The sequence below is a fragment of the Loxodonta africana genome, chromosome X (genome assembly GCF_030014295.1).
Source record: "Loxodonta africana isolate mLoxAfr1 chromosome X, mLoxAfr1.hap2, whole genome shotgun sequence".
NCBI classification, from domain to species: domain Eukaryota; kingdom Metazoa; phylum Chordata; class Mammalia; order Proboscidea; family Elephantidae; genus Loxodonta; species Loxodonta africana.
The window spans coordinates 43,571,882-43,597,791 of NC_087369.1; the positions used below are offsets into that span (position 1 = coordinate 43,571,882).

At 45.7% G+C, this 25,910-nt stretch overlaps 1 protein-coding gene across 3 annotated transcripts in view; it reads right to left on the reverse strand.

Moving 5' to 3' along the window:
* Positions 1-25,168, reverse strand: part of SRPX (sushi repeat containing protein X-linked) — a 125,551-nt gene extending 100,383 nt beyond the window's left edge. For all 3 annotated transcript variants that reach the window (XM_010597753.2, XM_010597755.2, XM_010597754.2), the window contains exon 1: positions 25,018-25,168. In XM_010597753.2, the coding sequence (XP_010596055.1) occupies positions 25,018-25,099 (82 nt within the window). In that variant the 5' untranslated portion in view covers positions 25,100-25,168. The remainder of the gene's footprint in view (positions 1-25,017) is intronic.
* Between the last annotated feature and the right edge of the window lie 742 nt (positions 25,169-25,910).

The window sequence follows — 25,910 nt, forward strand, 5'->3', positions numbered from 1 at the left end:
GCAGTTCTACTCTGTCCTATAGGGTCGCTGTAAGTTGGAATCAACTCGATAGCAATGGGTTTGGTTTTTGGTTTATAAATGGAATTATCATATATTCTCTTTTGTGTCTGGCTTCTTTTACTCAACATTCTGTCAACATTATGTTGCTGTGGCTGTGACAACGCATTCTTTTTCACCTCTTTTGTTTTTTAAAAAATCATATGCATAGAAAAGTGCCTAGAAGTATATGTCAAACTACTAAGAATGGTAACTTCTGAAAAAGGGAATGGAGTCAGGAGGAAAATGAGGGGTGGATCTGCTTCCAACTTTTTATGTTTCTATTTTTTTTTTCTTCTAATCCATGCTAATATTTCACATATCTTGTGAGTGTGTGTAGTAAATATCTGTTTAATTTTTTTTTTACAATGAACATGCTTGACTTTCATGATTTTAAAAAGCATTTTAAAAGTGTATTCACCAGAGGACAGATTCAGCTCACCTACAATATTAAATGGGCTGTTTTAAAGGTAAGCATAACTATTCAGACCACCGGGCCAAGAAAAGTTAACTATAATGTAAGAGTTCTATTCTTAGCCCCAAGAGAAGTTTAGAAACCAAAGTTGTCAGTCATCGCATCTATTTTGGATAAAAAAAAAAATCAAGGCCTGAGTGGCTTTCTCATCCATCACTCCCCTCCATTACTCTCAGCAGTCAACCCATGGAGGAAGTAGAATAACTTGTGGTTCCTCCCACCTCACCCTCAAGCCTCATTGTTGGTGGGACTTTCAAGTTAAGTCAACACAGCAGTAATAAACCCTTTGATAGCAAAGAACTAGAAGTGTTCCCATACAGGCCCAAAGAACCATGGTCCTCACAGCAAATGGCAAAGAAGGAAGCTCTAGAATGAATGGGAGTGAGCTGAGCTCTGAGGAGGAATGAAGAGCCCCCTGGGACAAGAACCACTGCCTGGTGGACAGGCCAAAGCCTCAGATCTGAATGCTTCCCCGTGGAGAGGGGGCAGAACCCTAGGGAAAGTCTTCTGAACTTCTTGTTGTTGTGTGCCATCTAGTCAATTCCCACTCATAGCGACCCTATAGAACAGTGTAGAACTACCTCATAGGGTTTCCAAGAAGCAGCTGGTAGATTCAAACTGCTGACCTTTTGGTTAGCAGCTGTAACTCTTAACCACTGTGCCACCAGAGTTTGGAATTTGGATGAGGAAATTTTGCAGAGGAGGAGGGGAGAGGATACTGAAAAGAGACAATGTGTAGAGAGAGATATATCCCAAGGGCTGTTCCCCAGCTTTCTTCACATTTTAATACACAAAAAAAAACACATTTTAAAGAACACATGTTTGCAACAGGCCAAAGCTGGTGGCTTTCAACTTGAAGAAAGTTCCTCTGACCAAATACGTACACAACTGCTTAGCAGGACAGATGTGGGACAGATGATGCTACCCAAAAGTTTTTTTTTTTTCTTCTCTAAGCCTGTGATGGTTACTGCCACCAGGAAATGCTTCAGGAAGTTCAATGTCAAGTTCCCAAATGTCCTATCCTAAAACCAAAAACACAGGTCCTATTACAAACAACAAATGGGAAACAATTCAAATGAGATGCTCTGGGAAAACAATTTGGATCTGGACACACCAGTGGTTCTCACACTTAAGTGTGCATCAGATTCACCCAGAGGGTTTGTTAAAGCACAGACAGGCTCCCCTTTCCCCCACCCAGCTTGTAATTCATTAGGTCTGTGGTGGCGTTCTATAATTTGCATATCTAACAGGTTCCCAGATAATGCTCAGACAGCTAGCCTAAGAATCACACATTGAGATACTGTGGTCCTCTCTATCCCTTCCAGTCCTCTCCGGGAGCATAACAAGGCACATTAGCAGATCAATGACTGTGCAGTCCTGCAGTAAAGAAACCTGCCTACCCCAGCATTTCCAAACTTCTTTACAAGACATCCTGCTGCCCATAGAACTTCTATTAACCTCTCTGGGAAGCAGGGCTTCAAAGAAGCCACTTTTGGAAATGTTCTACTAGGAGTACCTGCTCAACTCAGGGATGGTCCTGACCAGAAGAAGGATTACAGGCTCCTGAAGGAGCAGCAGAGCCCCTGGGTAATGTAACCGGTTAGCATTCAGCTGCTAACCAAAATGTTGGTGGTTCGAATCCAGAGGCTCCTCAGAAAGGCCTCGTGATCTACTTCTGAAAAATCAGCCACTGAAAGCTCTAAGGAGCACAGTTCTACTCTGACATACATGGGGTCACTGTGAGTCGTCAGATTTGACTCGATGACAACTGGGATTGGTGAAGGAACAGCAACCAATAACAGACAAATGTCTAAGCCAATCCTTAAGTAGCAACAGAGGGGTAGCGGGCAGTGGAGGGCTGTCAGCCACACAACATAGCAGGATACTGGCAAGGCAGATGTAGGGAAATCAGAGCCCACTGCCCAGAAATGCAGGCAGCAGCAAGGAAGTCTGTCAGCAGGCAGCAAAGGCCTGTCCACCTCCAGCCTTAGATTACGACACCAGGCCTTGGCCAAGAATTGGCAAGAATAAAGCAGGACCCTAGTTTCTAGAGGGTCTAAGGCATCAGGAGGTTTCCAAGCTTCAAACATAGAGAATGAGAAACCAGTTATCTTTCAGACAAAGGAACAGTAATGGCATATAATGCTAGTTACAGCATATTGCCCTAGATTTCTTTAAAAGCCCCCTGCCTCCTGAACTGAGCCTCATGAAGGGGGCAGAAGCAGCCCCGGCTGGACTAAGGATGGACTCGGTACCAGGAGAAGCAGAAACCTAAAAAATCTACTTTGGCCTTAAAAATCTATCCCTATGGTTGCCAAAGCTGGGTGTCCACAGGATCTCCTGGGGAATTTGATAAATAAGTAGAACACAGCTTCTCAAACTTCAATGGGCAACTGAATCACCCAGGGATCTTGTTAAAAAACACAGGCCCATAAAACAAAATGAGACTAAATGGGCACACCAGCCCAGGGGCAAGGATGAAAAGGCAGGAGGGAACAGGAAAGCTGGTCCTGGGGAACTCAAGGTCAAGAAAGCGAGAGTATTGACATGTTGTGGGGTGGCAACCAATGTTACAAAACAATATGTGTATTAACTGTTTAATGAGAAACTAATTTGCTCCGTAAACCCTCTTCTAAAATTGTTGTTGTTGTTGTTAGGTGCCGTCGAGTTGGATCTGACTCATAGCGACCCTATGCACTACAGAACGAAACACTGCCCAGTCCTGTGCTGTCCTTACAACCGTTGTTATGCTTGAGCTCATTGTTGCAGCCACTGTGTCAATCCACCTCGTTGAGGGTCTTCCTCTTCTCCGCTGACCCTGTACTCTGCCAAGCATGATGTCCTTCTCCAGGGACTGATCCCTCCTGACAACATGTCCAAAGTATGTAAGACACAGTCTCGCCATCCTTGCCTCTAAGGAGCATTCTGACTGCACTTCTTCTAAGACAGATTTGTTTGTTCTTTTGGCAGTCCATGGTATATTTAATATTCTTTGCCAACACCACAATTGAAAGGCGTCAATTCTTCTTCAGTCTTCCTTATTCATTGTCCAGCTTTCACATGCATATGAGGCGATTGAAAATACCATGGCTTGGGTCAGGTGCACCTTAGTCTTCAGGGGACATCTTTGCTCTTCAACACTTTAAAGAGGTCCTTTGCAGCAGATTTACCCAATGCAATGCGTCTTTTGATTTCTTGACTGCTGCTTCCATGGCTGTTGATTGTGGATCCAAGTAAAATGAAATCCTTGACAATTTCAATCTTTTCTCCGTTTATCATGATGTTGCTCATTGGTCCAGTTGTGAGGATTTTTGTTCTCGGTGCAATCCATACTGAAGGCTGTGGTCTTTGATCTTCATTGGTAAGTGCTTCAAGGCCTCTTCACTTTCAGCAAGCAAGGTCATGTCATCTGCATAAAGCAGGTTGTTAATGAGTCTTCCTCCAATCCTGATGCGCCGTTCTTCTTCATATAGTCCAGCTTCTCGTATTATTTGTTCAGTATACAGATTAAATAGGTATGGTGAAAGAATACAACCCTGACGCACACCTTTCCTGACTTTAAACCAGTCAGTATCCCCTTGTTCTGTCCGGACAACAGCCTTTCAATCTATGTAAAGGTTCCTCATGAGCACAATTAAGTGTTCTGGAATTCCCATTCTTCGCAATGTTATCCATAGTTTGTTATGATCCACACAGTCGAATGCCTTTATATAGTCAATAAAACACAGGTAAACATCCTTCTGGTATTCTCTGCTTTCAGCCAGGATCCATCTGACATCAGCAATGATATCCCTGGTTCCACGTCCTCTTCTGAAACCAGCCTGAATTTCTGGCAGTTCCCTATCGATATACTGCTGCAGCCGTTTTTGAATGATCTTCAGCAAAATTTTGCTTGCGTGTGATATTAATGATATTGTTCTATAATTTCCACATTCGGTTGGATCACCTTTCTTGGGAATAGGCATAAAGATCGATCTCTTCCAGTCAGTTGGTCAGGAAGCTGTCTTCCACATTTCTCAGCATAGACGAGTGAGCACCTCCAGCGCTGCATCTGTTTGTTGAAACATCTCAATTGATATTCCATCAATTCCTGAAGCCTCGTTTTTCGCCAATGCCTTCAGAGCAGCTCAGACTTCTTCCTTCTTCCTTGGTGACAGAAACAATGCCAGAGATCAAATAATAGAATTTTGCAAGACCAACGACTTCTTCATTGCAAATACCTTCTTTCACCAACATAAACAGCTACTATACACATGGACCTCACCAGATGGAACACACAGAAATCAAACTGACTACATCTGTGGAAAGAGACGATGCAAAAGTTCAATATCATCAGTCAGAGCAAGGCCAGGGGCCGACTGTGGAACAGACCATCAGTTGCTCATATGAAGGTTCAAGCTGAAACTGAAGAAAATCAGAGCAAGTCCACGAGAGCCAAAATATGACCTTGAGCATATCCCACCTGAATTTAGAGACCATCTGAAGAACAGATTTGACGCATTGTACACTAGTGACTGCAGACCAGACGAGTTGTGGAATGATATCAAGGACATCATCCATGAAGAAAGCAAGAGGTCACTGAAAAGACAGGAAAGTAAGAAAAGACCAAGATGGATGTCAAAGGAGACTCTGAAACTTGCTCTTGAGTGTTGAGCAGCTAAAGCAAAAGGAAGAATTGATGAAGTAAAAGAACTGAATAGAAGATTTCAAAGGGCATTTCGAGAAGACAAAGTAAAGTATTACAATGACATATGCAAAGAGCTGGAGATGGAAAAGCTAAAGGGGAGAACACGCTCGGCGTTTCTCAAGTTGAAAGAACTGAAGAAAAAACTCAAGCCTCAAGTTGCAATACTGAAGGATTTCATGGGAAAGAGATTAAACGATGCAGGAAGCATCAAAAGAAGATGGAAGGAATACACAGAGTCATTATACCAGAAAGAATTAGTCGATGTTCAACCATTTCAAGAGGTGGCATATGATTCATCTAAAAGACAATTTAAAAAAAAGCGAGTTCTGATTTCATATGACTGGGATGGAGTTCAAGATTCTTGAACCACACTTTAAATAATAAGGCCCTAGATCAGGGATTGGCACACTTTTTTCTGTATAGATCCAGGTAGTAAATAACTTTTGGCTTTGCAGGCCATACAGTTTCTGTCACAACTACTCCACTCTGCATTGCAGCATGAAAGCAACCAGAGACAACAGCCAAACAAACGAGCATGGCTGTGTTCCAATGACAATGAAATTTTAATTTCATATAATTTTTGTATGTCATTAAATATTATTTTTCTTTTGATTGTTTTCAACCATTAAAACTGACAACAGCAACTTGAAAGACTGGATAGGAACCTTAGGGGGCAGCGAGTTTATGTTAATGCAGGAGGAAAAACTCAGAAAAGGAGGGTGAGAATGGCTGCACAACTTGAAGAATATAATCAATGTCACTGAATTGTACGTGTAGAAACTGTTAAATTGGTATATGTTCTGTGTATACTCTCAATAATAACAAAAATAAATTATTTAAAAAAAGAAGGTTCAATATAACATCATAAGAATTTTAAGAAATAAAATGGCACCTAGATCTTAAAAAATAAACAACAAATCCAAACCCGCTGCTGCTGAAATGATTCCAACTCACGGTGACCCCATATGTTACAGAGTAGAACTGCTCCATGGGGTTTTTGTGGCTGTAATTTTTATGGAACAGATTGACAGGTCTTTCTTCTATGGTGCCATCGGGTGGGTTCAACCTTTAGTTTAGCAGCCAATTGTAAACTGCTTACACCACTCAAGGGCCTTTGTGACCATTAAAAAATGTAAAAGCCATTCATAGCTCACTTGCCAGATAAAAGCAGGCAGCAGGCCATTTTTGGCCGTCCTAGTGTAGTGGTTAAGTGTTGGGCTGCTAACCAAAAGGTCGGCAGTTGGAATCCACCAGGCACTGCTTGGAAACTCTATGGGGCAGTTCTACTTTGTCCTGAAGGGTTGCTATGAGTCAGAACTGACTTGATGGCAACAGTCAGCTTTAGTTTGCAGACCCGTTCCCCAGACCCACTAAATCAGAATACACAGGGGTGGGGCCAGAGAAACCTCATTTCATCAGTCTCCTCATCCTCCCCCCAACTCCCTGCACCAAATCATGTCCAAATATCACTGTTGGGTTGAGAATCACTGATGCACTGAACTCCCCGAAAAAGTGGGAGGCCTTCTTTCAGTGCTGTTGTTAGTTCGCTCTTCCTGACTTGCCCAATTCAAGGGGTTTGGCGGGGCTTAACAGAGGAGCTGGGTGTGATCCTCTGAATTCCCATTTGTCTCAGCGTCACCCATCTTCCAAAGTGCTGCCTCCTCCCGAACACCAGTGCAACATGGATTTCTGGTACAAAGATGTGTAGTTCCTGAGCCTTTGCTGGTTGGCCAGTTCCAGCTCTGATCACACTAGTGTGGCTTTCTTAACAAGCTGAAATTAGTTATAAGGCACATCTTAGCTGCAGGGAACCAAAAAAAAAAAAAACTCTTTGCCACAGAGTCAATGCAAAGACCCTGTTACCAATCAGTCTGAAGAAGTGCTTTGCTGCTGCTTGAGGTGGGGCCAGGAAGGGGCTGCACTCCTGGCAGGTTGGGTGGAGCCCTGGTGGCTAAAAGCAATGGTTAAAAGCTTGAAAGCTCAGCTGCTAACCAAAAGGTTGGCAGTTCAAATCCACCAGCCGCTCTTTGGAAATCCTATGGGGTCTCTATAAGTCAGAATCGACTGGATGGCAACAGGTTTGGTTTTTTTGTTTTAAGGGTTGGGTTTGTTTTTGAGTTAGAGAGGGAGTAGAAACCTAAAGGCTGTGCTTGCTTATCTCAGGAATGTCAGGGGACTTAGGAAAGGAAGTCCAGAGGATTCTATGATGAATGCAAAGACCCAACAGGAAAAGGGAGAGAGGAAAGGGAGTGAGCTATTGTATGGCAGTTATAAACAGGCAAGCCACCCTGTCTTGGCAAAAGGGCTGAATTCATTCATCTGGCCAGTATTTCACAAACATCAGCATGAGTAAGAATCTTGTCAAAATGTAGATGTGGATTTAGTAGGTCTGGAGTGAGGCCTGAGATTCTGCAAATCAGACATGCATCCAGAGCCCCTGGATGGTGCAAAAGGTTAGCACACTCCCCTGCTAACCCAAAGGTTGGAGGTTGAAGTCCACCCAGAAGCGCCTCAGAAGAAAGGCCTGGTGATCTACTTGTGGGAAATCAGCCACTGAAAGCCTTACGGAGCACAGTTATACTCTGACACACATATGGGGTCACCATGGGTCAAAGCTGACTCAATGGCAACTGGTTTGTTTGGCTTTTGACATGCTCCCAGGTGATGCTGATGCTACTGGTCTGTGGATCACACTTTGAGAAACAAGAATGTAGATAATATACAAGTAGAGCTTCATATTTTGTTCTCTTTTTAGTCATAAGCTGTAAAAGGAAGTGAGTCCCACCTGAGGCTGACCTACTGCCCTCCAAGACTGCGACATATAGTGGTTCTGGGAGTTCCCTACCGGGCTTCGAACCCATTGGGTTCTGGTTCGAACTCCTGCTGAGAATTTTAATTTCTAACAAGTTCCCAGGTGACGCTAATGCTGCTGATTAGCAACCAATTCCGAGAACCACAAGTGGAGCAGCGGGTCTCAAAATTTACTATACATAAGAATCACCTGGGAATCTTGTTAAACTGTAGATTCTGATTCAGTACATCTGGGGTAGAAATACAAAGTTTCAGCAGGGGTTCAAACTGGAATGAACAGGTTCAAAGCCCAGGTTCCCTATACCACAGCACCCACCATTACGCCCACCAACAGAGCAAGTGGGGTGTCAACTCCAGCCTGCCCTCAACTCTCCACATTTTGAGTCCTTGGACCTGCCTCTATTCTTTTCCCAATTAGCACAAAGTATGTTTCCTGGTCAAGCCCTATACCCATGGTACTATATGTGCCCAGAGGAGGCACCTTTTCTAATCCATCTGAAGGTGCCATATGGGCCATCGATGGCCCTGCTGTAAGCAGTGAGAGTGACAGCCATCCTTAGCTGACTCTTGCCTGTATCCTGCCACAGTTGGCAGAACAGACACTGCTTTGTTGCTCAACCCTTGAGTGAGAGCTGTTAATGAGCCAGGACAAAATGTCATCACTTAATAAAAATGACAGACAGTAACAAGTGTCGACTAGGCTGTGGAGAAATTGGAACCTTCTTACATTGCTGGTGGGGATGTAAAATGGTGCAGCTGCTGTGTAAAACAGTCTGGCAGTCCCTCAAATGGTTAAAAACAGAGTTATGACCCAAGAATTCCACTCCTAGGTATATACCCAAGAGAGCTGAAAACATACGACCACACAGAAACTTGTACACGAACGTTTATAGCAGCATTATTTATAACAGCCACAAAGTGGAAATAATCCAAATGACCATCAATTGATAAATGGTGAGTAAAATGTGGTATACCCATACAATGGAATATTATTCAGCCATAAAAAGGAATAAAGTACCGATACATACTACAACACAGATGAACCCTGAAAACATTATGCTGAGTGAAAGAACCCAGTCAAAATGGACCACACATTGTATAATCCCATTTATATGGGATGTCCAGAATAGGCAATCTATATGGACATAAAGTAGATTAGGAGCCCCGGTGGTGCAGTGATTAAGAGCTCAGCTGTTAACCAAAAGGTTGGTAGTTTGAATCAATCAGCCGCTCCTTGGAAACTCTTCGGGGCATTTCTACTCTGTCCTATAGGGTCCTGCGAGTCTAAATCGACTCAACTGCAACAAGTTTGTTTTTTGGTTTTTTTTTTGTTTGTTTTTCGTTAGGGCCAGGGGAATAGGGAGACTGGTGGTGACAGGTAAGGAGTTTGAGGTTTCTTTTGGGGGGTTATAAAAATGTTCTAAAATTGATTGTGGTGATGGTTGAACAACTCTGTAAACATACTAATAGCCACTGAATTGTACACTTCAAAAAACAGGTGAATTTATGGTATGTGAGTTATATCTCAATAAAGCTGTTACAAAAATGTCATCAGAGATTAGTTGGAGAGCTCAAAGTAAGTAGTCTAGACAGGGAGCCCTATATCCTCAAAGAGGGCCAAGAACTGGCTTTAGACAGCAACTCAGCAGAGCCCTTGAGAAACATCCAACCTACATGACAAGCAGCCCCAGATCTGAGGCCCTGAGATTACAGTCAAGTATAAATATTCACAACAATGCTGAAATATACCCTGGATAGGGACTCAGTGAGTGCACAAAGTAAGATTTATTCTTGCCTGGTTATCCCTAGTGCCCAGCACGGTGCCTAACATGTAGTGACCACTCAAAAATTATATTCAATACATGCCTGTGGCAGAGTGAAGGAAATTCTGGAGTCACTGTCTTGAGCATGAGCTCTAATCCCAGCTCTGCTTCTAACTCCCTGTGTGACCCCAGACAAATCCCTTCAACTTGCTGAGCCTCAGAGGCTCATCCATAAAATGTGGGGAGTTACCATTTGGGTGCCTTCCCAGTCTGATGTTCCATAGTTCTGTGAATTAGGCAGCCAATTCAGGGAGCTTGGGTGTGGATGAGAGGAACTCCTGTGGGAATCTAGACAGAGCCTGAAACATCTACCCAACAGGTCAGGACTGACCAAAGGTGTGATCCAAAGTAATTTTTCCCCCAGACTCACCAAGAGCCTCTAGGAGTCAGGTTCCCTGGTAGTCCGTGAGGATACAAAAGGAACAAGATCCAGGACTTGCTCACATGGCCGGGGGCATCAGATTCATAAGAAGCCAATGGTGAAACAATATGAATCTACCCCATGGAAAGCTGAGGTAAAATCTAAGTGGGAACAGGATTTCAACATTGGACAGTTAAAATGAATTAGAGCTTTGGTGTGACAAATGCTGAATCAGTGGCAACAAGTCTGTCAGAGTTCCTATAAGGTGGGGGATGTGGCCACGCCACCACTTCCTCACCAGTCCACAATGGACCTGCCAAACCTTGGCTCAACTCTTGCCCTGTGGCCCTAATTTAGTGTTTTTTGTTTTGCTTTGTTTTGTTTTTGTTTTAACATTCTTGGATCCCTGGAACTGACAGGGCCATTTAACTCAGTCACTCACAGTAAGTGGCTGGCCAGAGTCACCCATCAGAGGGTCCTGACATGCAATCAGCATTGAATTGATGTACATTAAGCACAACTGGATGGACAGGGCAGTCAATGACAGTAGGGACAGGAGCCACTGGCACATGGGACCCTTCAACCTCAGGTCACTGTAACAACAGGGCAGAAGAAATATTGTAAAGATACTTCAAGACCAAGGCAGAATGCCTGCCTCCAAATTCTGTGTTTGGGTCTGTCTGACTAGTACTCATATAAAAAAAGTTTTAAAACCAATGTACTCAATTTACAACCCCAAACCTCTGGGATAATCCAAGCCATTATGTCCAAACCCATTTATCTTCTCCCTGGAGAACAATGCATAAAGAAGCATCCAGTATGAGCTAAGGATTACGGGTGAGTGAATCATTCAGCTCGGGAATGAGAGCGCCAGAGGTTTCTGAGGCCAGAGTGCGCCATGCAACTGTAAGATCCAGGTGTAACCAATTATCATTTGGAAAACTTGTGAGCTACCAATAACATTTCTCCTGCACAGGCTTTTTCTTTAAATCCTCATCTGAAAATCCTGTCTCCAAATCTCCTCGGAATTTCTAAGTATCCTTTGAATAGTGTCCTAGAGTGATTTGATGTCCAAGTGCCTGAGCAATTAACTATGCCCTGACTTGGTGCCTGTCCAAATGGATCTTTTGTTCAGGGTACTGCAAACTTCCTCAGACATTTTACTATCTCACATTCCTTTTTCTATGGAAATTATCATCTTAGAAAGTCTGGTTAAGCCCTGCAGGGATATTTGAAATAGAATAATTTGATTCCCTGTCATAATTACTTCCATCAATCAATTAATCTACAAATATTGACTGAACATATCCTCCAGGTGCCAGACACTGGGCTAAGTGGGGGATACAACAAGGTGACAGCTGAGGCCTGAAGAAACTGCAATCTATGATTATACCTGTTTTGTTTGGTGTTGCTTTTTAAATGAGGAGAACTGGAAATTATACAGCTGTCTCTAACTCAAGAGGCCACCTGCTCATTGGTTCAATCAAAGTTTACCTACTCTGATAATTTTGTCTTGCTTTGTATGATGATTTTTGTGTCCATTAAGTGAGTGCACATTTTCTCACAGAATTCATGAGGATGGTCTAGTGTGTTGCTGTTGTTGATAGTTGCTGTTGAATTGATTCTGACTCATGGCAACCCCATGTGTTACAGAGTAGAACTGCTCCATAGAATTTTCTTAGCTGTAATTTTAACAGAAGCAGATCACCAGGCCTTTCTTCTAAGGCACCAATGGGTGTATATGAACCGCCAATCTTTAGGGTAGCAGTCAAGCACAAGCCCTTTTAACCACTGAAGGGCCTTGATCTATTAAGTCGTTGTTGATGTTTGTTGCTGTTATATCAATTCCAACTCATGATGACCCCACGTGTGCAGAGTAGAACCACGCTCCATAGGGTTTTCAAGGCTGTGACCTTTCGGAAGCAAATCACCAGGCCTGTCTTCCAAGGCATCTCTGAGTGGGTTTGAACTGCCAACCTTTCAGCTGGTAGTTGAGCCCTTAACCATTTGTGCCACGCAGGGACTGCTGATCTAATGATTGGTGGTTTTGACTTGGGAGGGGGCCCTCTCCCCAGAAAAAAGAATACCCACACAGATTTTTGTTTCCAATTTCAAAACATTCTTAGAGAAGCCCACAGACCCCTGACCTTAAGTTTCCTTGGGCTTTCAGTGCTGCCGTCACTAGCATCAGCATCATTATTCCCCAAAACCCAGGCCCAATGTTGATACATGGCTCCTCTCTATGCTTCCAGGGCTTGTCTGCCCATCTGTATTATAGCATTTACCACCTTGGATAACTCTGTGTCTATTTCCCTGGGTGGCACAAAACAGTTTCGCTCGACTTCTAACCTAAAGGTTGGCGATTCAAACCCACCCAGTGGCACCACTGGAGAAAGTCCAGGCAATCTACTTAAGAAAAGATTACAGCCAAGGAAACCCTATGGAGTAGTTCTACTCTGTAACATATATAGTCACCAGGAGTCACAATCTGCTTGACAGCCACGGGTTTGGTTCCCCACCCCACAAAAGACAGAAAGAAAGCTCCATGAGAGAAGGAATTACATATCCTGCTCATCCTGGTATCCCAAGCACAAAACTACTCCATCATTCAGTGTCTACTTTAAAAAGTCAATCTCTGAGTAATGCCCAGATTTCATCAGAGAAGAGAAACCGATTCTACTGGAGAATAAAATTCAAATTTCCCAGAGAAAGATTCAGGCTGAAGAGGCCCCTAAAATAATGGCCCATAAAAGCTGGCAGTCAAGAAAGTCAAGCCAAGCAATCAAGAACTGAGAGGCTAGCCTAAGAAGATCCCTACAAACCGGAACTCAGGAGGGGTTCTTATGCACACTGCTATTTTAGAAGTGAATCTTTAACCTGTGTATTAATCATAACTTGGCTGCTACGACATCATGCTATGCTACAGCCTGGCAAAAGTCAACCTTTTTCTGTTGAAACTCTCTCTTTGCTTTCAATTACCAATTTTAGTTGTGTTCTCTGAAAGGGGAGTTGATGTAGCACACATCTTTGCGTTTACTAAGGAAACCATTCAACCACTTTGGAAGGGGCTAGAGCAAAGCGGCCAACAAAAATAATAAATGCAAACTCCAGCTTTGCAGTCGCAGTCTCTCGTCTTACAGCCCCCAACAGAGAAGGTTATTGCTTAAATGGAGGGTGTTCACGGATTTAAACGTAACCGCTGTAGCCAGCAAGCCATAGTTCCTATGTATCTAGCTTCATGGTGGCACAAAGCCCCATTTACCAGCACACGAGTATGTCTCAGCTCCCTTCCCACATAACATCCCATCACCTGAATTTCAGGGAACTTATTCAATAAGTACAAATATCACTTGGCACAAAGTGTTCTGCTTGGCACTATGGGAAAAAAAAAGAAGAGTAAGACATAGCACAGCCCCTGCCTTCAAGAGCTCAGAATTTAGGAGGAGGATGAAGTGGAGGCATAAATTATTGTAATGTACAACATGTATGATGAATACCACAAGAGAGACATAAAGAGCTATGCGTATTTAAAGGAAATCAGAGGTTTCCCATTTGAGGGATCAGGGAAAGGTCTCATAAAAGCAGGGTGTCACCGGATGATGGGCAGAATTTGGACAAACAGGTGGCTGGGGCAAGCGTTCCAGATACAGGAAGTAGCATCCACCAAGAAGAAGGAAAATGTGGCTCAAGTTCTGTAAGGACAGGTAGTCTATTTTGGCTAGAATTTAGTAAAGCAGGGGAGAAGGACTGAAAAATTTGGCTGGAAGTAAACTGTATAGCTAGCCCCCGAAACCATTTGAGAACTTTCCACTTAACTTGAGAAGGAGAAGGGGACTGCTTTTAAGTTTTTGAGTAGGGGTGTAATGTGATAAAAAGAGTATTAAAGTAAAACTGTACTTAAAAGACCATTATCGCCCAGAGAAAGTTGAATGAGTTAGAACGAGAGAGACAAGAAGTCAGAATGTTATGATGATCTAAAAGAGAGAGGTTGTATTTCAGTTGTGGGGGGAAGACTGATGAGATGGGAAGTTTTAAAGACAGTGCATTAACGATAGTTTCTGGAGTCTCAAGGTGCCCTGGTGGCCCAGTGGTTAAGTGCTCAGCTGCTATCCAAAAGGTCTGAACCCACCAGCCACTCTGCAGGAGAAAGATGTGGCAGTCTTGGAAATCCTATGGGGCAGTTCTACTATGGTCCTATAGGGTCACTATGAGTCAATTAACTCTATGGCAGTGGGTTTGGTTTGGTTTCGGTTTGTGGAGGTGCTTGCAGCTCACAAACTGTAAAATGGGAAACAGTCCCTGGGTGGCACAAACAGTTAAGCTTTCAACTATTAACTGCAAGGTTGGAGGTTCAAGACCACCCAGAGGCCCCTCAAAAGAAACTGGCTATCTGCTTCTGAAAGGTCACAGCCCTGAAAACCCTATGGAGTACAGTTCTACTCTGCACACATGGGATTGCCATGAGTTGGAATCAATGCCAACTGGTTGGTGGGTTGGTTGGAACAACAATATACTATACCGAAAGTGTTATCGATGAAGAAAATGTCAGGTGAAAACAGCCTGCTCTTCCCAGCATATCTCCTTTTAATGCAGAGTAACTCTGTCAGCTGATTACATGTTTTAAATCCAAATAGTAAATTCTAGTCTGCTCCTAGTGAGACTTTAATTGTACATCCTGAGCCAGGTGCTCTGGTCCTAATACTTATCTCCAAATGAGGCATTTTAGAAGAATGCTTTGTCTGATGTGGTCTGGTTTGATTTTTAGCAAACATCATTGGTTTTCCTGACCAGTGAAACCACACTACTTTACCAGTTTTCTCCAGGCACCAGAAGATTCACAAGCCTTTCTTAGTCGCCCCAGTGCTCATTCTCCATCTTCAGCCTTGCTTGCAAGAGGAGATGGAGTAAGCCTCCAAAATCTCTAAACAACGTTTCAAGAGTTCATTTTGAAAAAGAATCAAAACTCCCAGCTCTTATAAACGTACAAAGACAATCAAACACAGACAACTTTGCTATGAACTTTCCATCCACTTCATGTGGGTTTTTATAGACACTGCATCTTTGCAAAAAATACATCAGAGCCCCCAAACAGCTGCATCAAATTCAAAGATAGAAGAACTCCAAAGGCCTTCTAGGAGTGGGGATGGGAATGACCTACTCTCACTCAGATTTGCTAAAAACCGGTGTGCTAATGGGGCCCTAGATCCCCATCTCCCTCTTTCAGGGGTGCTTGATTCAAGACTTCTCACCTTTGAAGCAGGCAGTCATGAAAGGGTTATTAAGGGTTATTAACCATCCCATAATGGTTTTTTTTTTTTTTTCAGAAAAGTCTACTCTTGCTACATTTTTGTTACAACGTTTACAGCACTTCACCATGACTGGTCAAATCCCCAGGTTTCTTGTCTTCTGGCAGGAGGCCGAGGCACAGGCACACTGATCCCGAATCTACCCACTATATGACCTTCCTGGTGTGGCAGTAGCAAGCGGTCGCCATTTTTTCAGGGCTATACGTAGTATTTTTAGAGCCACGTGCAAAAACACATTCACTAAAGTTATGCGGACCGCGCACACATCACAAGACTGAAGATCCTCCCCTCACTGTTCATACATATGTATGTCACTCCCTATAAAAGAAGCAAGTCTGCCCTGGTTCAGGGAGCTGGCAGCCTTAGGTCACGAGACCCTGCCTGTCTCCCAGTTTGCAAACTGTGAATAAACCTTTCTGTTCTTCCAACCCTGTGTCTGGCTGACTTCAATTTGCTAGTCTGCTTGACAAGAACCTGCACCCCAGATGGGACTCAGCAGAGACTACAACTCGGGGTAAGTTAGGTCCTGAAGCCTCCTTCGAAGGGTGCCCTCGACCCTACAGTGGGTTGAGAGGACATTGTGGGCAGCACCAACCCTGAACCAGGCAACCCATAAGTCCTCTGTTGGAGAACAGAAACATTCCAACAGCACTGTGAAACACGTACCTATTTTAAGTTTCATTTTGGAGTAGCTACTAGGTGGTGGGTTGTGTCCTCGGTAACAGGTGTTATTAGGCCTTGTGGTGATCTCGCTGCATCCTGGGGCTTAGCCCCCACCTGCATGAGGGCACAGGTCTCCAGCTGGTCTTTCGTCCCGACCCCTGCCTTGTGGTGGTCTCGCTGTGTCCTGGGGCTGAGTCCCCACCTGCATGAGGGCACAGGTCTCCAGCTGGTCTTTTGTCTTGACCCCTGCATGTATTTTTTGGTCGGGATCTGGTTACGGGATTTGGTTAATTCTCTTTGTGTCTTGGGCCCCCCGTTCGTCTTGTGTGTTAGCTAGGAAGACTCGACTGGCTCACGTCCAGGACCCTCCCTGCGCAGGACAGTTTTATCTCTCTCTCTTTCTCTTCTGAGGAGTGTACTGAAACATTCTTTCTAATTTTAGATACTGAGTCTTGTATAAGACACTAACTTAGCTGGAACAACATACACTCCTTACAAATATTGGCTCTGGAAGGTTTGGTACTTGAATCGCACTGCCTGAGATTATTTATCAAGGTAACCAAGCTCTGTACCTCCGTATAGCCAGGGCCTCTCGAATACATCCTTCCCCTGGCCAACTAATTAGAAGGAATAAGATCTATAAACAAGCTGGGCGCCGGTCAGTCCACCCCTAAACCAACCCCCTTAGAGTGCATCTTGACCCACTGGGATTTTTTTTTAAACTGGTGACACCAGGAGGAAGCGTTTGAGGTTCCTCTGTGGCACAGCTTGGCCTCAATATAACTTAGAAGATCAGGAGAAGTGGCCAGCCGAGGAAAGTTTGAATTATAATAGCATTTTGCAGTTAGATTTGTTTTGTAAGAAAACCCATAAGTGGGATGAAGTACCTTATGTTCAAATGTTCATGACTCTGTATTATAATCAGGGATTACAGCAGCAATGCAAATTAATGGTTCAGGTTAATTATAAGTCTAAACAAGTTCTCAGGACAGAAAAGTTTGAGGTTGTGGCGGGACTGCCACCCCCACATAACCCTGTTTACCCTCAGATTCCCCAAGTGGTGTTCGCCGACCCCGGCCCCAGGGCCTCAGGATTGGCCCCTGCTGATCCTGGGACCTCAGGAATGGTCTCCCCATCTCACACCTGCAGTAGTGCTACAGTTAGCCAGGGATAGTCCGTTTCCTCAACGAGCCGGAGTATTGACAAGGAGGGTGATCCAGAAGTGGGCCAATTCCCTTTAAGAGAGGCACCAGCTGGAACGTGAGTAGGTGGGAGAATTAGCAACACTTTAGTGCATGTCCCCTCCACCACTTCAGATTTGTTTAACTGGAAAAATAATCTCCCAACTTACCATCAGGACCCTCAAATGATGCATGACATGTTTTCGTCCATCTTTAATACCCATCAGCCTACCTGGCCAGACTGCTAGTCCCTGGTGGAAGTTCTTCTCTCTTCCTAAGAGAGGAGAATCATCTTGGAAAAGGTCAGACAGTTTGCTGGTAAAAAACATAATGAAGACCCCCAAAATCCTGACAAACTGCCAGCCAGTAATGCAGTCCCTGGAGTTGATCCAGAGTGAGACTACAATTCAAAGGAGGGCCTGAGTAGGCTGAGGCATTATAGAAAGTGCTTACTAGAAGGTCTTAAAACTGGGGTACAAAAACAAAAACCTCTCAAAAATTTATGAAGTAATTCAGGGACCTAAAGAAAACCCCTCTGAGTTTCTCAGAAGAATTTTTCAGGCCTTCCAGAGACACACTAATATGGATCCTGAAGCTACTGAAAATCAACACATGGTTAATATCATTTCATAGGACAAAGCTCTAGGTATCTGCAATAAAACTCCAAAAATTGGACGGAGGACCAGGTATGCCTACCTCTCAATTAGGTGAAGTAGCCTTTAAAGTTTTTAATAATAGGGACCAGGAACAAGAGCAGAAGGAAACCCGCTGAGCAAGACAACAGGCTACCCTGCTGGAGGCAGGCTTAACCAAAATCATTCCCCTCACAACATGAATCAGAATCAAGAGAATGGGGGAAAAAAAAAAAAACCTGCCAGCGGAACCTTGGCCCCCTGAAAAGGGACCAATGCGCCTACTGTCAGAAAGAGGGACACTGGAAAAATGAATGCTCTGAATGAGGCCAGCCGGCAAAGCATATGGTGAGTGACCCCCAACCATGAAGGGGCCTGGCAAATACAATTCCTCTTAGACACAGAAGTCACTCACTCGGTTTTAAATGATCCCCTTATCTTACCTTTGAGTGCCAAAAGGACGCCAATTGTCAGTGTATCAGGAAAGTAAATTATAAGAACTTTTTAAAGCTGGCTATATATGCATGACTGGGAGCTCCACTCTCACTCATCAATTCCTGTACATATCAGAATGCCCAACCCCCTTACTGGGACGGAATTTGCTCACCAAATTAGGGGCTTGTATCTCCTTTCATGGGACTGAAAACCCAGTTATCCAAATCAAGGCTCCAGCTGAGGGGGGCTGGTGGTTACAAGCAGTTCTCCTGCCCCAGAGGATAGAAGTCTCTTCCCAAATACTGGAACACATCCTACAAGCAGCAGACCCCATCATATGGGCTAGTGGAGAGCCTGGAAAAACAGTATCCGCAGCCCCTATGGTAATCAAACTAAAGGAAGGGGTTGGGACTCCCAATCTAAAGCAGTATCCCATGAGAAGAGAGGCTCGAGAAGGACTTCAGAAACTGGTAACCCGATTTTTGGAAATGAGACTGCTTCGATCATGCCAGCCGGAGTACAACACACCCATTCTACCGGTAAAGATACCCAGTGGAGAATACAGGATGGTACAGGACCTGAGAGCTATCAACCAAATCGTAAGTGATATCCACCCAGTTGTCCCAAACCCCTATACCTTACTAGCTATAATACCTGGAGACTGTAACTACTTCTCCGTGCTTCATTTAAAAGATCTATTTTTCTGCATCCCCATTGCCCAAAAATCTCAGGCACTGTTAGCCTTTGAGTGGGAAGGCTACAACACAGGACACAAGTCCCAATTAACTTGGACTGTAGCCCCCTCAGGGATTTAAAAACAGTCCAACCATCTTTGGGGAAGCACTCAGTTGGGATCTCCAGGGCCTCAAATTAGAGGAGGGTGTCCTGCTCCAATATGTTGACGATCTTCACGTCGCCAGTAAAGGGCATAAGGCCTCCAACCAAAATACCATTAAGACTTTGAATCTCCTGGCCCGATTGAGATATAAAGTCTTGAAGGAAAAAGCCCAGATATCCCAGCTACAGGTCCAATATTTGGGATTCCTCATATCACAAGGAACTCAAACACTGTCACCACACATAAAGAGGTTGTTTGTGCTACCCGGGAACCATCCAAAAGACAGGAACTTAGGGGCCTTTTGGGTATGGCTGGGTTTTGGAGAATCTGGATTCTGAACTTTAGACTGATAGCAAAACCCCTTTACGAAGCCCCAAAAGCGGGGGATAGATACCCATTCATTTGGTCTCCTAGCTGTCAATAGGCCTTTAAGAAAATAAAGGCTGCATTATTAAAGGCCCCCGCTTTAGGCCTCCCTGACTTGGAAAAGCCTTTTCGTCTCTAAACCCAGGAACGCAAAGGGATGGCCCTGGGAGTCCTTACCCAGAGTCTGAGGCCTCATCAGAGATCCACGGGATACTTCTCCAAGCAACCGGACTTGCCCACACAGGGATGTCGCTGAAGCATTGGGCCCATACCCGGCCATTGCCGACAGTCGACCCAGTGCAAAGCAAGAGTTAAAACAGCAGGGGGAAAAAAAAGGAGTAAAAAGCCCCTCAAGATAGCTTGTGTTGAGCGACCTTCAAGAGACCTCAGAGGCATTCTCTGATAGCTGCCCCTGCCAAGATAACTGAGTAGCAACATAGCTGCAGCTGCAACAGTAAGGGGAAAACTAAAATAGGAGGGCCCGCCTCCACGTTACCAGGCAGCTGGGCTGGACCCCTGTTTGTGCTTAGTGTGGTGGAAGCGTGGCTACACAAATGACTGAGGGCTCTGCCAACTTTTCCCAGATCTTCTTTCAGATAATTAAGACTGAGGATTAAGCCCAGGTCCCTCTGTCACCAGGAGGGCCAAAGGCCTTATGTTACAATTAAAGTTCAATGAGGTAAAGTTTTGGGTCTGAGGTCACTATTATTGAGACACTTGCCCCAGCCTGACTATGGATGAGTCTCTTTGGTCCCTTACAAATCCTTATTGTATGTACTGATCATGCTGATGTATTAAGCCACACCTTTGTAGACTTTTGCCTCCAAGTCCTGATGGGAACTGCTACAGTTTGGACCATTTTTAGAGGGGCATGCAGAAACTGTGACGTGGGCTATAGCTAATAGCCTGGCCATTCAATCTGGCCACTGACAACCCTCAGACTGACATATGGAGCAAGCCCCTATGGGAATGAGACATCTAGAAAAAAAAAAAATCAGTTCTGCTCCTGAAAAGCTTTTGTTACTTGTGTGGATAGTCATCAGAAATGCCACTATGCTGAGAGTAGAAAATAACCAACGAGCAAACCGGTCTTACCAGCTGACTGCAGAAGCTGAAGCACTGCCTACTCCAGAACAAAGAGATGTGCAACTGACCACCTCCTGGACTTAAGAGAGGACGGTCCATAGAAATTCACACACCATCCTAGACTGGGCCTACATGCATGGACTGCCACTGTCGAAAACTCCAGACGGCACACACACACAAAAAAAGCTGACCTGCCTACAAGACCCTGGCCAAGGCTAAAAGTTGTACAGGGACAGATTCCTGAGCCAACAGGCCAGGGCGTTCTCAGCAGGTAAATCATATCGGGGCCTTTTATCCTATACAGAGGCTTCCACTGGATCTTGAATGAACTCTTCACATTCTTTATCACCCCAAGCCACAGGGGCAATTGAGCACTTCAATGGACAGGTTTGAATGGCTGATGAGAGGGGACAAGACAACCCCAGCCTAGACCATGCATCTCAGGGAAGCAGTCTGGGGTCTCAGGGCAGCAGTTCCCTACAAGGGCATTTCTTATTTGTGCTGTATGTTTGATCTGTCTATTCTATAAAATGTTCTTCTTTGGTATACAATTGTTCCTGACAAAAGATCTGAGTTCCCAGAGGTCACTGCCTCAAGACTAAGATAGACAACCTAGGTGGCTATACCTGGGCAACCCTCCCCTCAAGTGCCATGGGACATATAGGGGAGGCGTTGGGCACTTATCATTTTGTATTCGACTTAGCTAATGCTTTCTTTAGCATCCCTGTACACCCAGACAGCCGAGACCAGTTTGCTTTCAGTTGAGAGGCGAGAGAGTGGACCTTCACCGTGCTCCCACAAGGGTACCTGTGTAACCCCACCATATGCCATGGCATGGCTGCCGCTGACCTCAAGCTGTAGACTCCCCCTACTGAGGTGGCTGTATTCCACTATAATAATGATGTCATGCTGACCTCTGACTCGTTTGCTTCTTTGCAGACTGCAGCTGGTGAGATAGTCACGCACCTCCAGTCATGGGGATGGGCGATGAAGAAGGGAAAAATACAGGGGCCTGGCTTGTTGGTCAAACACTTGGGTGTTATCTAGTCGGCTAAAATGTGAGTGATGCCTGAAGCCGTGATAAGGTCCAAGCCTACCCCCGCCCAGAAACTGTGAAGCAACCACAGGCATTTGTCGGGCTCCTAGGATATTGGTGCCCCTTCATGCCCCATATAGCCCACTCCCTATGCCCCCATATAGGTTAGTGAAGAAAGGAAGTGAGACTGAAGGAAAGAGAAACAAAAAGATTGGGTGAGAAAGTGATATGGGGGGCTAGAGGAGAAGACAACGAGTGAGAGAGAGACACAGGAAGAGACGAAGATTGGAGGGAGAGAAGGTGAGACTGGGGAGAGTTCTAGAAAGTGAGGGTGTGAGGAGGGAGAGCCCATAAGCGAGACAGAGACACAGAATGTAAAGAAAGGAACAGCGTGAGACTGAGAAACAAAAAAGGGGGAGGCCAAGATATTTGATGGGCAGTGCGGGAGGCACTCCCCTCTATTACTTGATCTCTACTCTTTCTGGGCCCCCTAGTTGCTATGCTTCTATGTCTGATTTTTGAACCTTGTCTCCTCATGCTTCTGATAAAGTTTGTGTCCTCTAGGTTACAACAGTTACAAGATGATGCAGGGTTCCCAGCCCATTCCTGATAGTGAGGCTGCCAGCCCTTACAGGTCTTTAGAACAGAGAGATTTTTACTCAGTTAGACAGACCAGTGCCCCTTGACAGCTTGAAGAAGTTACAGAAGAATGGCCTTCGCCCCTATTCCCTTTAAGATTAAAGGGACCAGTATTAGAGGAAAGAATGAAGCAGGCAGTCACGAAAGGGTTATTAACCATCCCATAACAGTTGTTCTTTAGAAAAGTCTACTCTTAATACATTTTTGTTACAACTTTTACAGCACTTGGCCATGACTGGTCAAATCCCCAGGTTTCTTGTCTTCTCCTGGCAGGGGGCCGGGGCACAGGCACACTGACTCGGAATCTACCCACTATATGACCTTCCTGGGGTGGCAGTAGCAAGCAGTCACCATTTTTTCAGGGCTGTGCACAGTATTTGTAGAGCCATGCACAGAAACACATTCACTAAAATTATGCGGACTGCGCACACATCACAAGACTGAAGGTCCTCCCCTCACTGTTCATACATGCGTGTGTCACTCCCTATAAAAGGAGCAAATCTGCCCTGGTTCAGGGAGCTGGCAGCCTTAGGTCACAAGACCTTGCCTGTCTCCCAGTTTGCAAATTGTGAATAAACCTTTCTGTTTTTCCAACCCTGTGTCTGGCTGACTTCAACTCATTAGTCTGCTTGACAAGAACCTATTAGTTGACGGTTTCACCTTCAGTTTTACTGGAGTCATGATGTCCACTTGCTAAGACAGGGAGTGGTGAGTGTCCAAACTTGTACGCCCATGATTCTGTGGGCAGCTGACCCCTGGCACCAAGCTATACTGTATAAGAGTAGAAGTTAAAGAAAGAAGAGGGGAGGGCAGGGCAAGGGAAAGGAGGGGGTCAGATGGAAAAGGAGAAGAGGCCACCTGCCTGAGAGAGGCTCAACTAAGATATACAGGCAGCTCACAGACCCTTCCCTATTCCAGCTGGAAAGGCTGCCTCTAGCTTCTAAACCTCTTCCTCTGCCTCACCCCCCACCTTCACCCCATCCTTGTCCACTTATTCACTTCCTCTTCCACTGCTGCTGTTGTTAGGTGCCGTTGAGTCAGTTCTGACTCACAGCGACCCTATGTACAACAGAACAAAACACTGCCCAGTCATGCACCATCCTCACAATTGTTGCCATGCTTGAGCCCGTTGTTGCAGTCACAGTGTCAATCCATCTCACTGAGGGTTTTCCTCTTATTCACTGACCCTGTACTTTACCAAGCATGATGTCCTTCTCCAGGGACTGGTCCCTCCTGATAACATGTCCAAAGTATGTGAGAAGAAGTCTCTCCATCCTCTCTTCTAAGGAGCATTCTGGCTGTACTTCTTCCAAGACAGACTTGTTTGTTCTTCTGGCAGTCCGTGGTATATTCAATATTCTTTACCAAGACCTCTTCCCCTCGATGTTCCTTTTAACCTGACTCCTGCTAAAGCCCCTGTGGGGAGGAGGCATTAACATGCCATAGAAATGGCAGTTGCCAGGCTCTGAGAAGAGAGTCTCCTTTTCACTTCGCCTTGAATCAGCTCCTACAAAACAGCTTAAACTTACCAATGCCAACTCAAACACAAATATTCTTGTTTATTAATCTGTGCATTTGTTTATTCATTCACTCATTTGGGGATGTGCTGAGAAATCGATTTCCAGAGACACATCTCCCACAGTATCTGGGAGAGCCCCATCCTTTACCCTGAACTTTAGTGAGTTCATTTCTTTGAGCCCAGATTTAAAGTCCCCACAGGGTTGAATGCAAAGCCAAATACTTGTCCTCCCTGTAGTTTACACCACCCACTTTCCCATTAACACTAAATTAAAATGCACCCGTGGATTTACTCTCCACTCCGGGGCACAGGAGTACATCCAGGTTGTTCTGCTCCTCTGAAGTTCTTTGCAAACCTATGACTCTGGGTGAGGTAGTTAGCTGGAGCTTTTTAAAGGACATCGCCAAAGAGGGTTTTGCCAATACCATGTAAGCTCCAATAAACACCCGGGTCCCCTTAGATGCTACAGACGGTGCCCTCCAGCAACAAGAAGGCTCGCCTTCTGCCCAGCAGAGCTGCTCTTTCCCTGGGGCTAACCAAGCGCATGCCACATGTCACCACTCTCTCCCTCAGAAGCCAGACCTTCTCGGAATTCCCAGCGTGGGGGGATGGTTGGGGGATGCGGGGGAGGCCCTGCCTCTGCTGTCCGCAAGGGTCGCTGATGCCCTACCGCCCGAAAAGGTAGCCTGGGACCGTGAGTAGGAGTGGGTAAGGGCACCTTTTTTGGACAGCTGCCAGTCTCCCGGGCACGGGCCATGAGCAAGCCCTGCGGGTGGCAAAACTCAGGGTGGTGAGAAATGAACCCGAGCCCAATCTTCTCTTCGTAGCCTCCTATGCCAACGTGGGTTTGTTTGGAACCCTGGAATACTGCACACAGAGGGTACCTGGGCTCGCGACACTGCGAAGGCGCCCCGCGCGGGGCTGACATTCCGCTCTCACCTCCCAGTGCCCAGACGCGAGTCCCGTACCACTTCACCCCCTCCCCGGGACTATGCAGGACAATTTCGGCGCGAACAAAGGGCGCCCCCCGCGCCTTTCTCCGACCAGAACGAAGGAGTTCCAGCGGCCGCTCGGGGAGCCCCCAGCGTCCGGCTGGGGAGGCAGCCCCGCCTCGCGCTCTTACCTGGGAAGCCGCGGCACGGCGGGGCGCGCAGCACTAGCAGCAGCAGCGGCAGCAGCACGGCCGGGAGTGCTGGACTCACCATGGCGCGCCGGCGCTTCGCTGGGCTCGGGCGCAGCGCGCTTCTAGGGGGCGGGAGGAGACAGAGAATCCAAGGCTTGCGCTGCGCGCGGGTTAAGGCCAGCCTGCAAAACTCCTCCTCTCGCCTCTCGGTCTCCCTCCGCCTCGGGCCAGCCCTCCTTCCTCCGCCCGCCTCCCCGGAACACTGGAAAATTCGGGCCTCCCTCCCTTTTGTGCAATCGCCTGTTTTCGGAGCGGGGCTGAGTCCCTCGGGCTTAGAGAGTGCCCAGGGTGTGCTACAGCAAGCCGGAATATCCGAAAGCATCTTTCTGCTCTCCATTTGTGCGTCCCCTCACTCCGAATACACACCATGTTGGCCCAAACGCCTCCCAGGTTCCGGGCCCCTAAAAGGATGCCCCCTATGCGGAAAGCTGCGTGAGTCACACCGAAAAAGAAGGAGCAATTGAGGAGGTTCGGAGTGTCCAACTATGATCGGTTGTAGTGGCCACATTCGCTGGTTTGACCCTCACGCCCACGCCCCAAGCTCGATGTTATGTATGTCCGTTTTATCCTAAGAAGAAACGGATGCTTAGAAACTTACCTGGGATCGCCCTGTTATGAGAAGAGCAGGGATTTGAACTTAGATTTGTGGTTATTCTGGAGCCAAAGTTCATACTACACTTTTTTGTTTGTTTTCTGTAAAGGGATAGATCAAAGGCTGGACCGGGTGCGTGTCTGCTGCACTGCGGTTTAGGTCGGGGCTTGAGGTTCTCCTTCTAGGATCTGCTGATGGGGAAGCACAAGGCACAGAAAGTTCCCTGCCTCACCCACAGCCT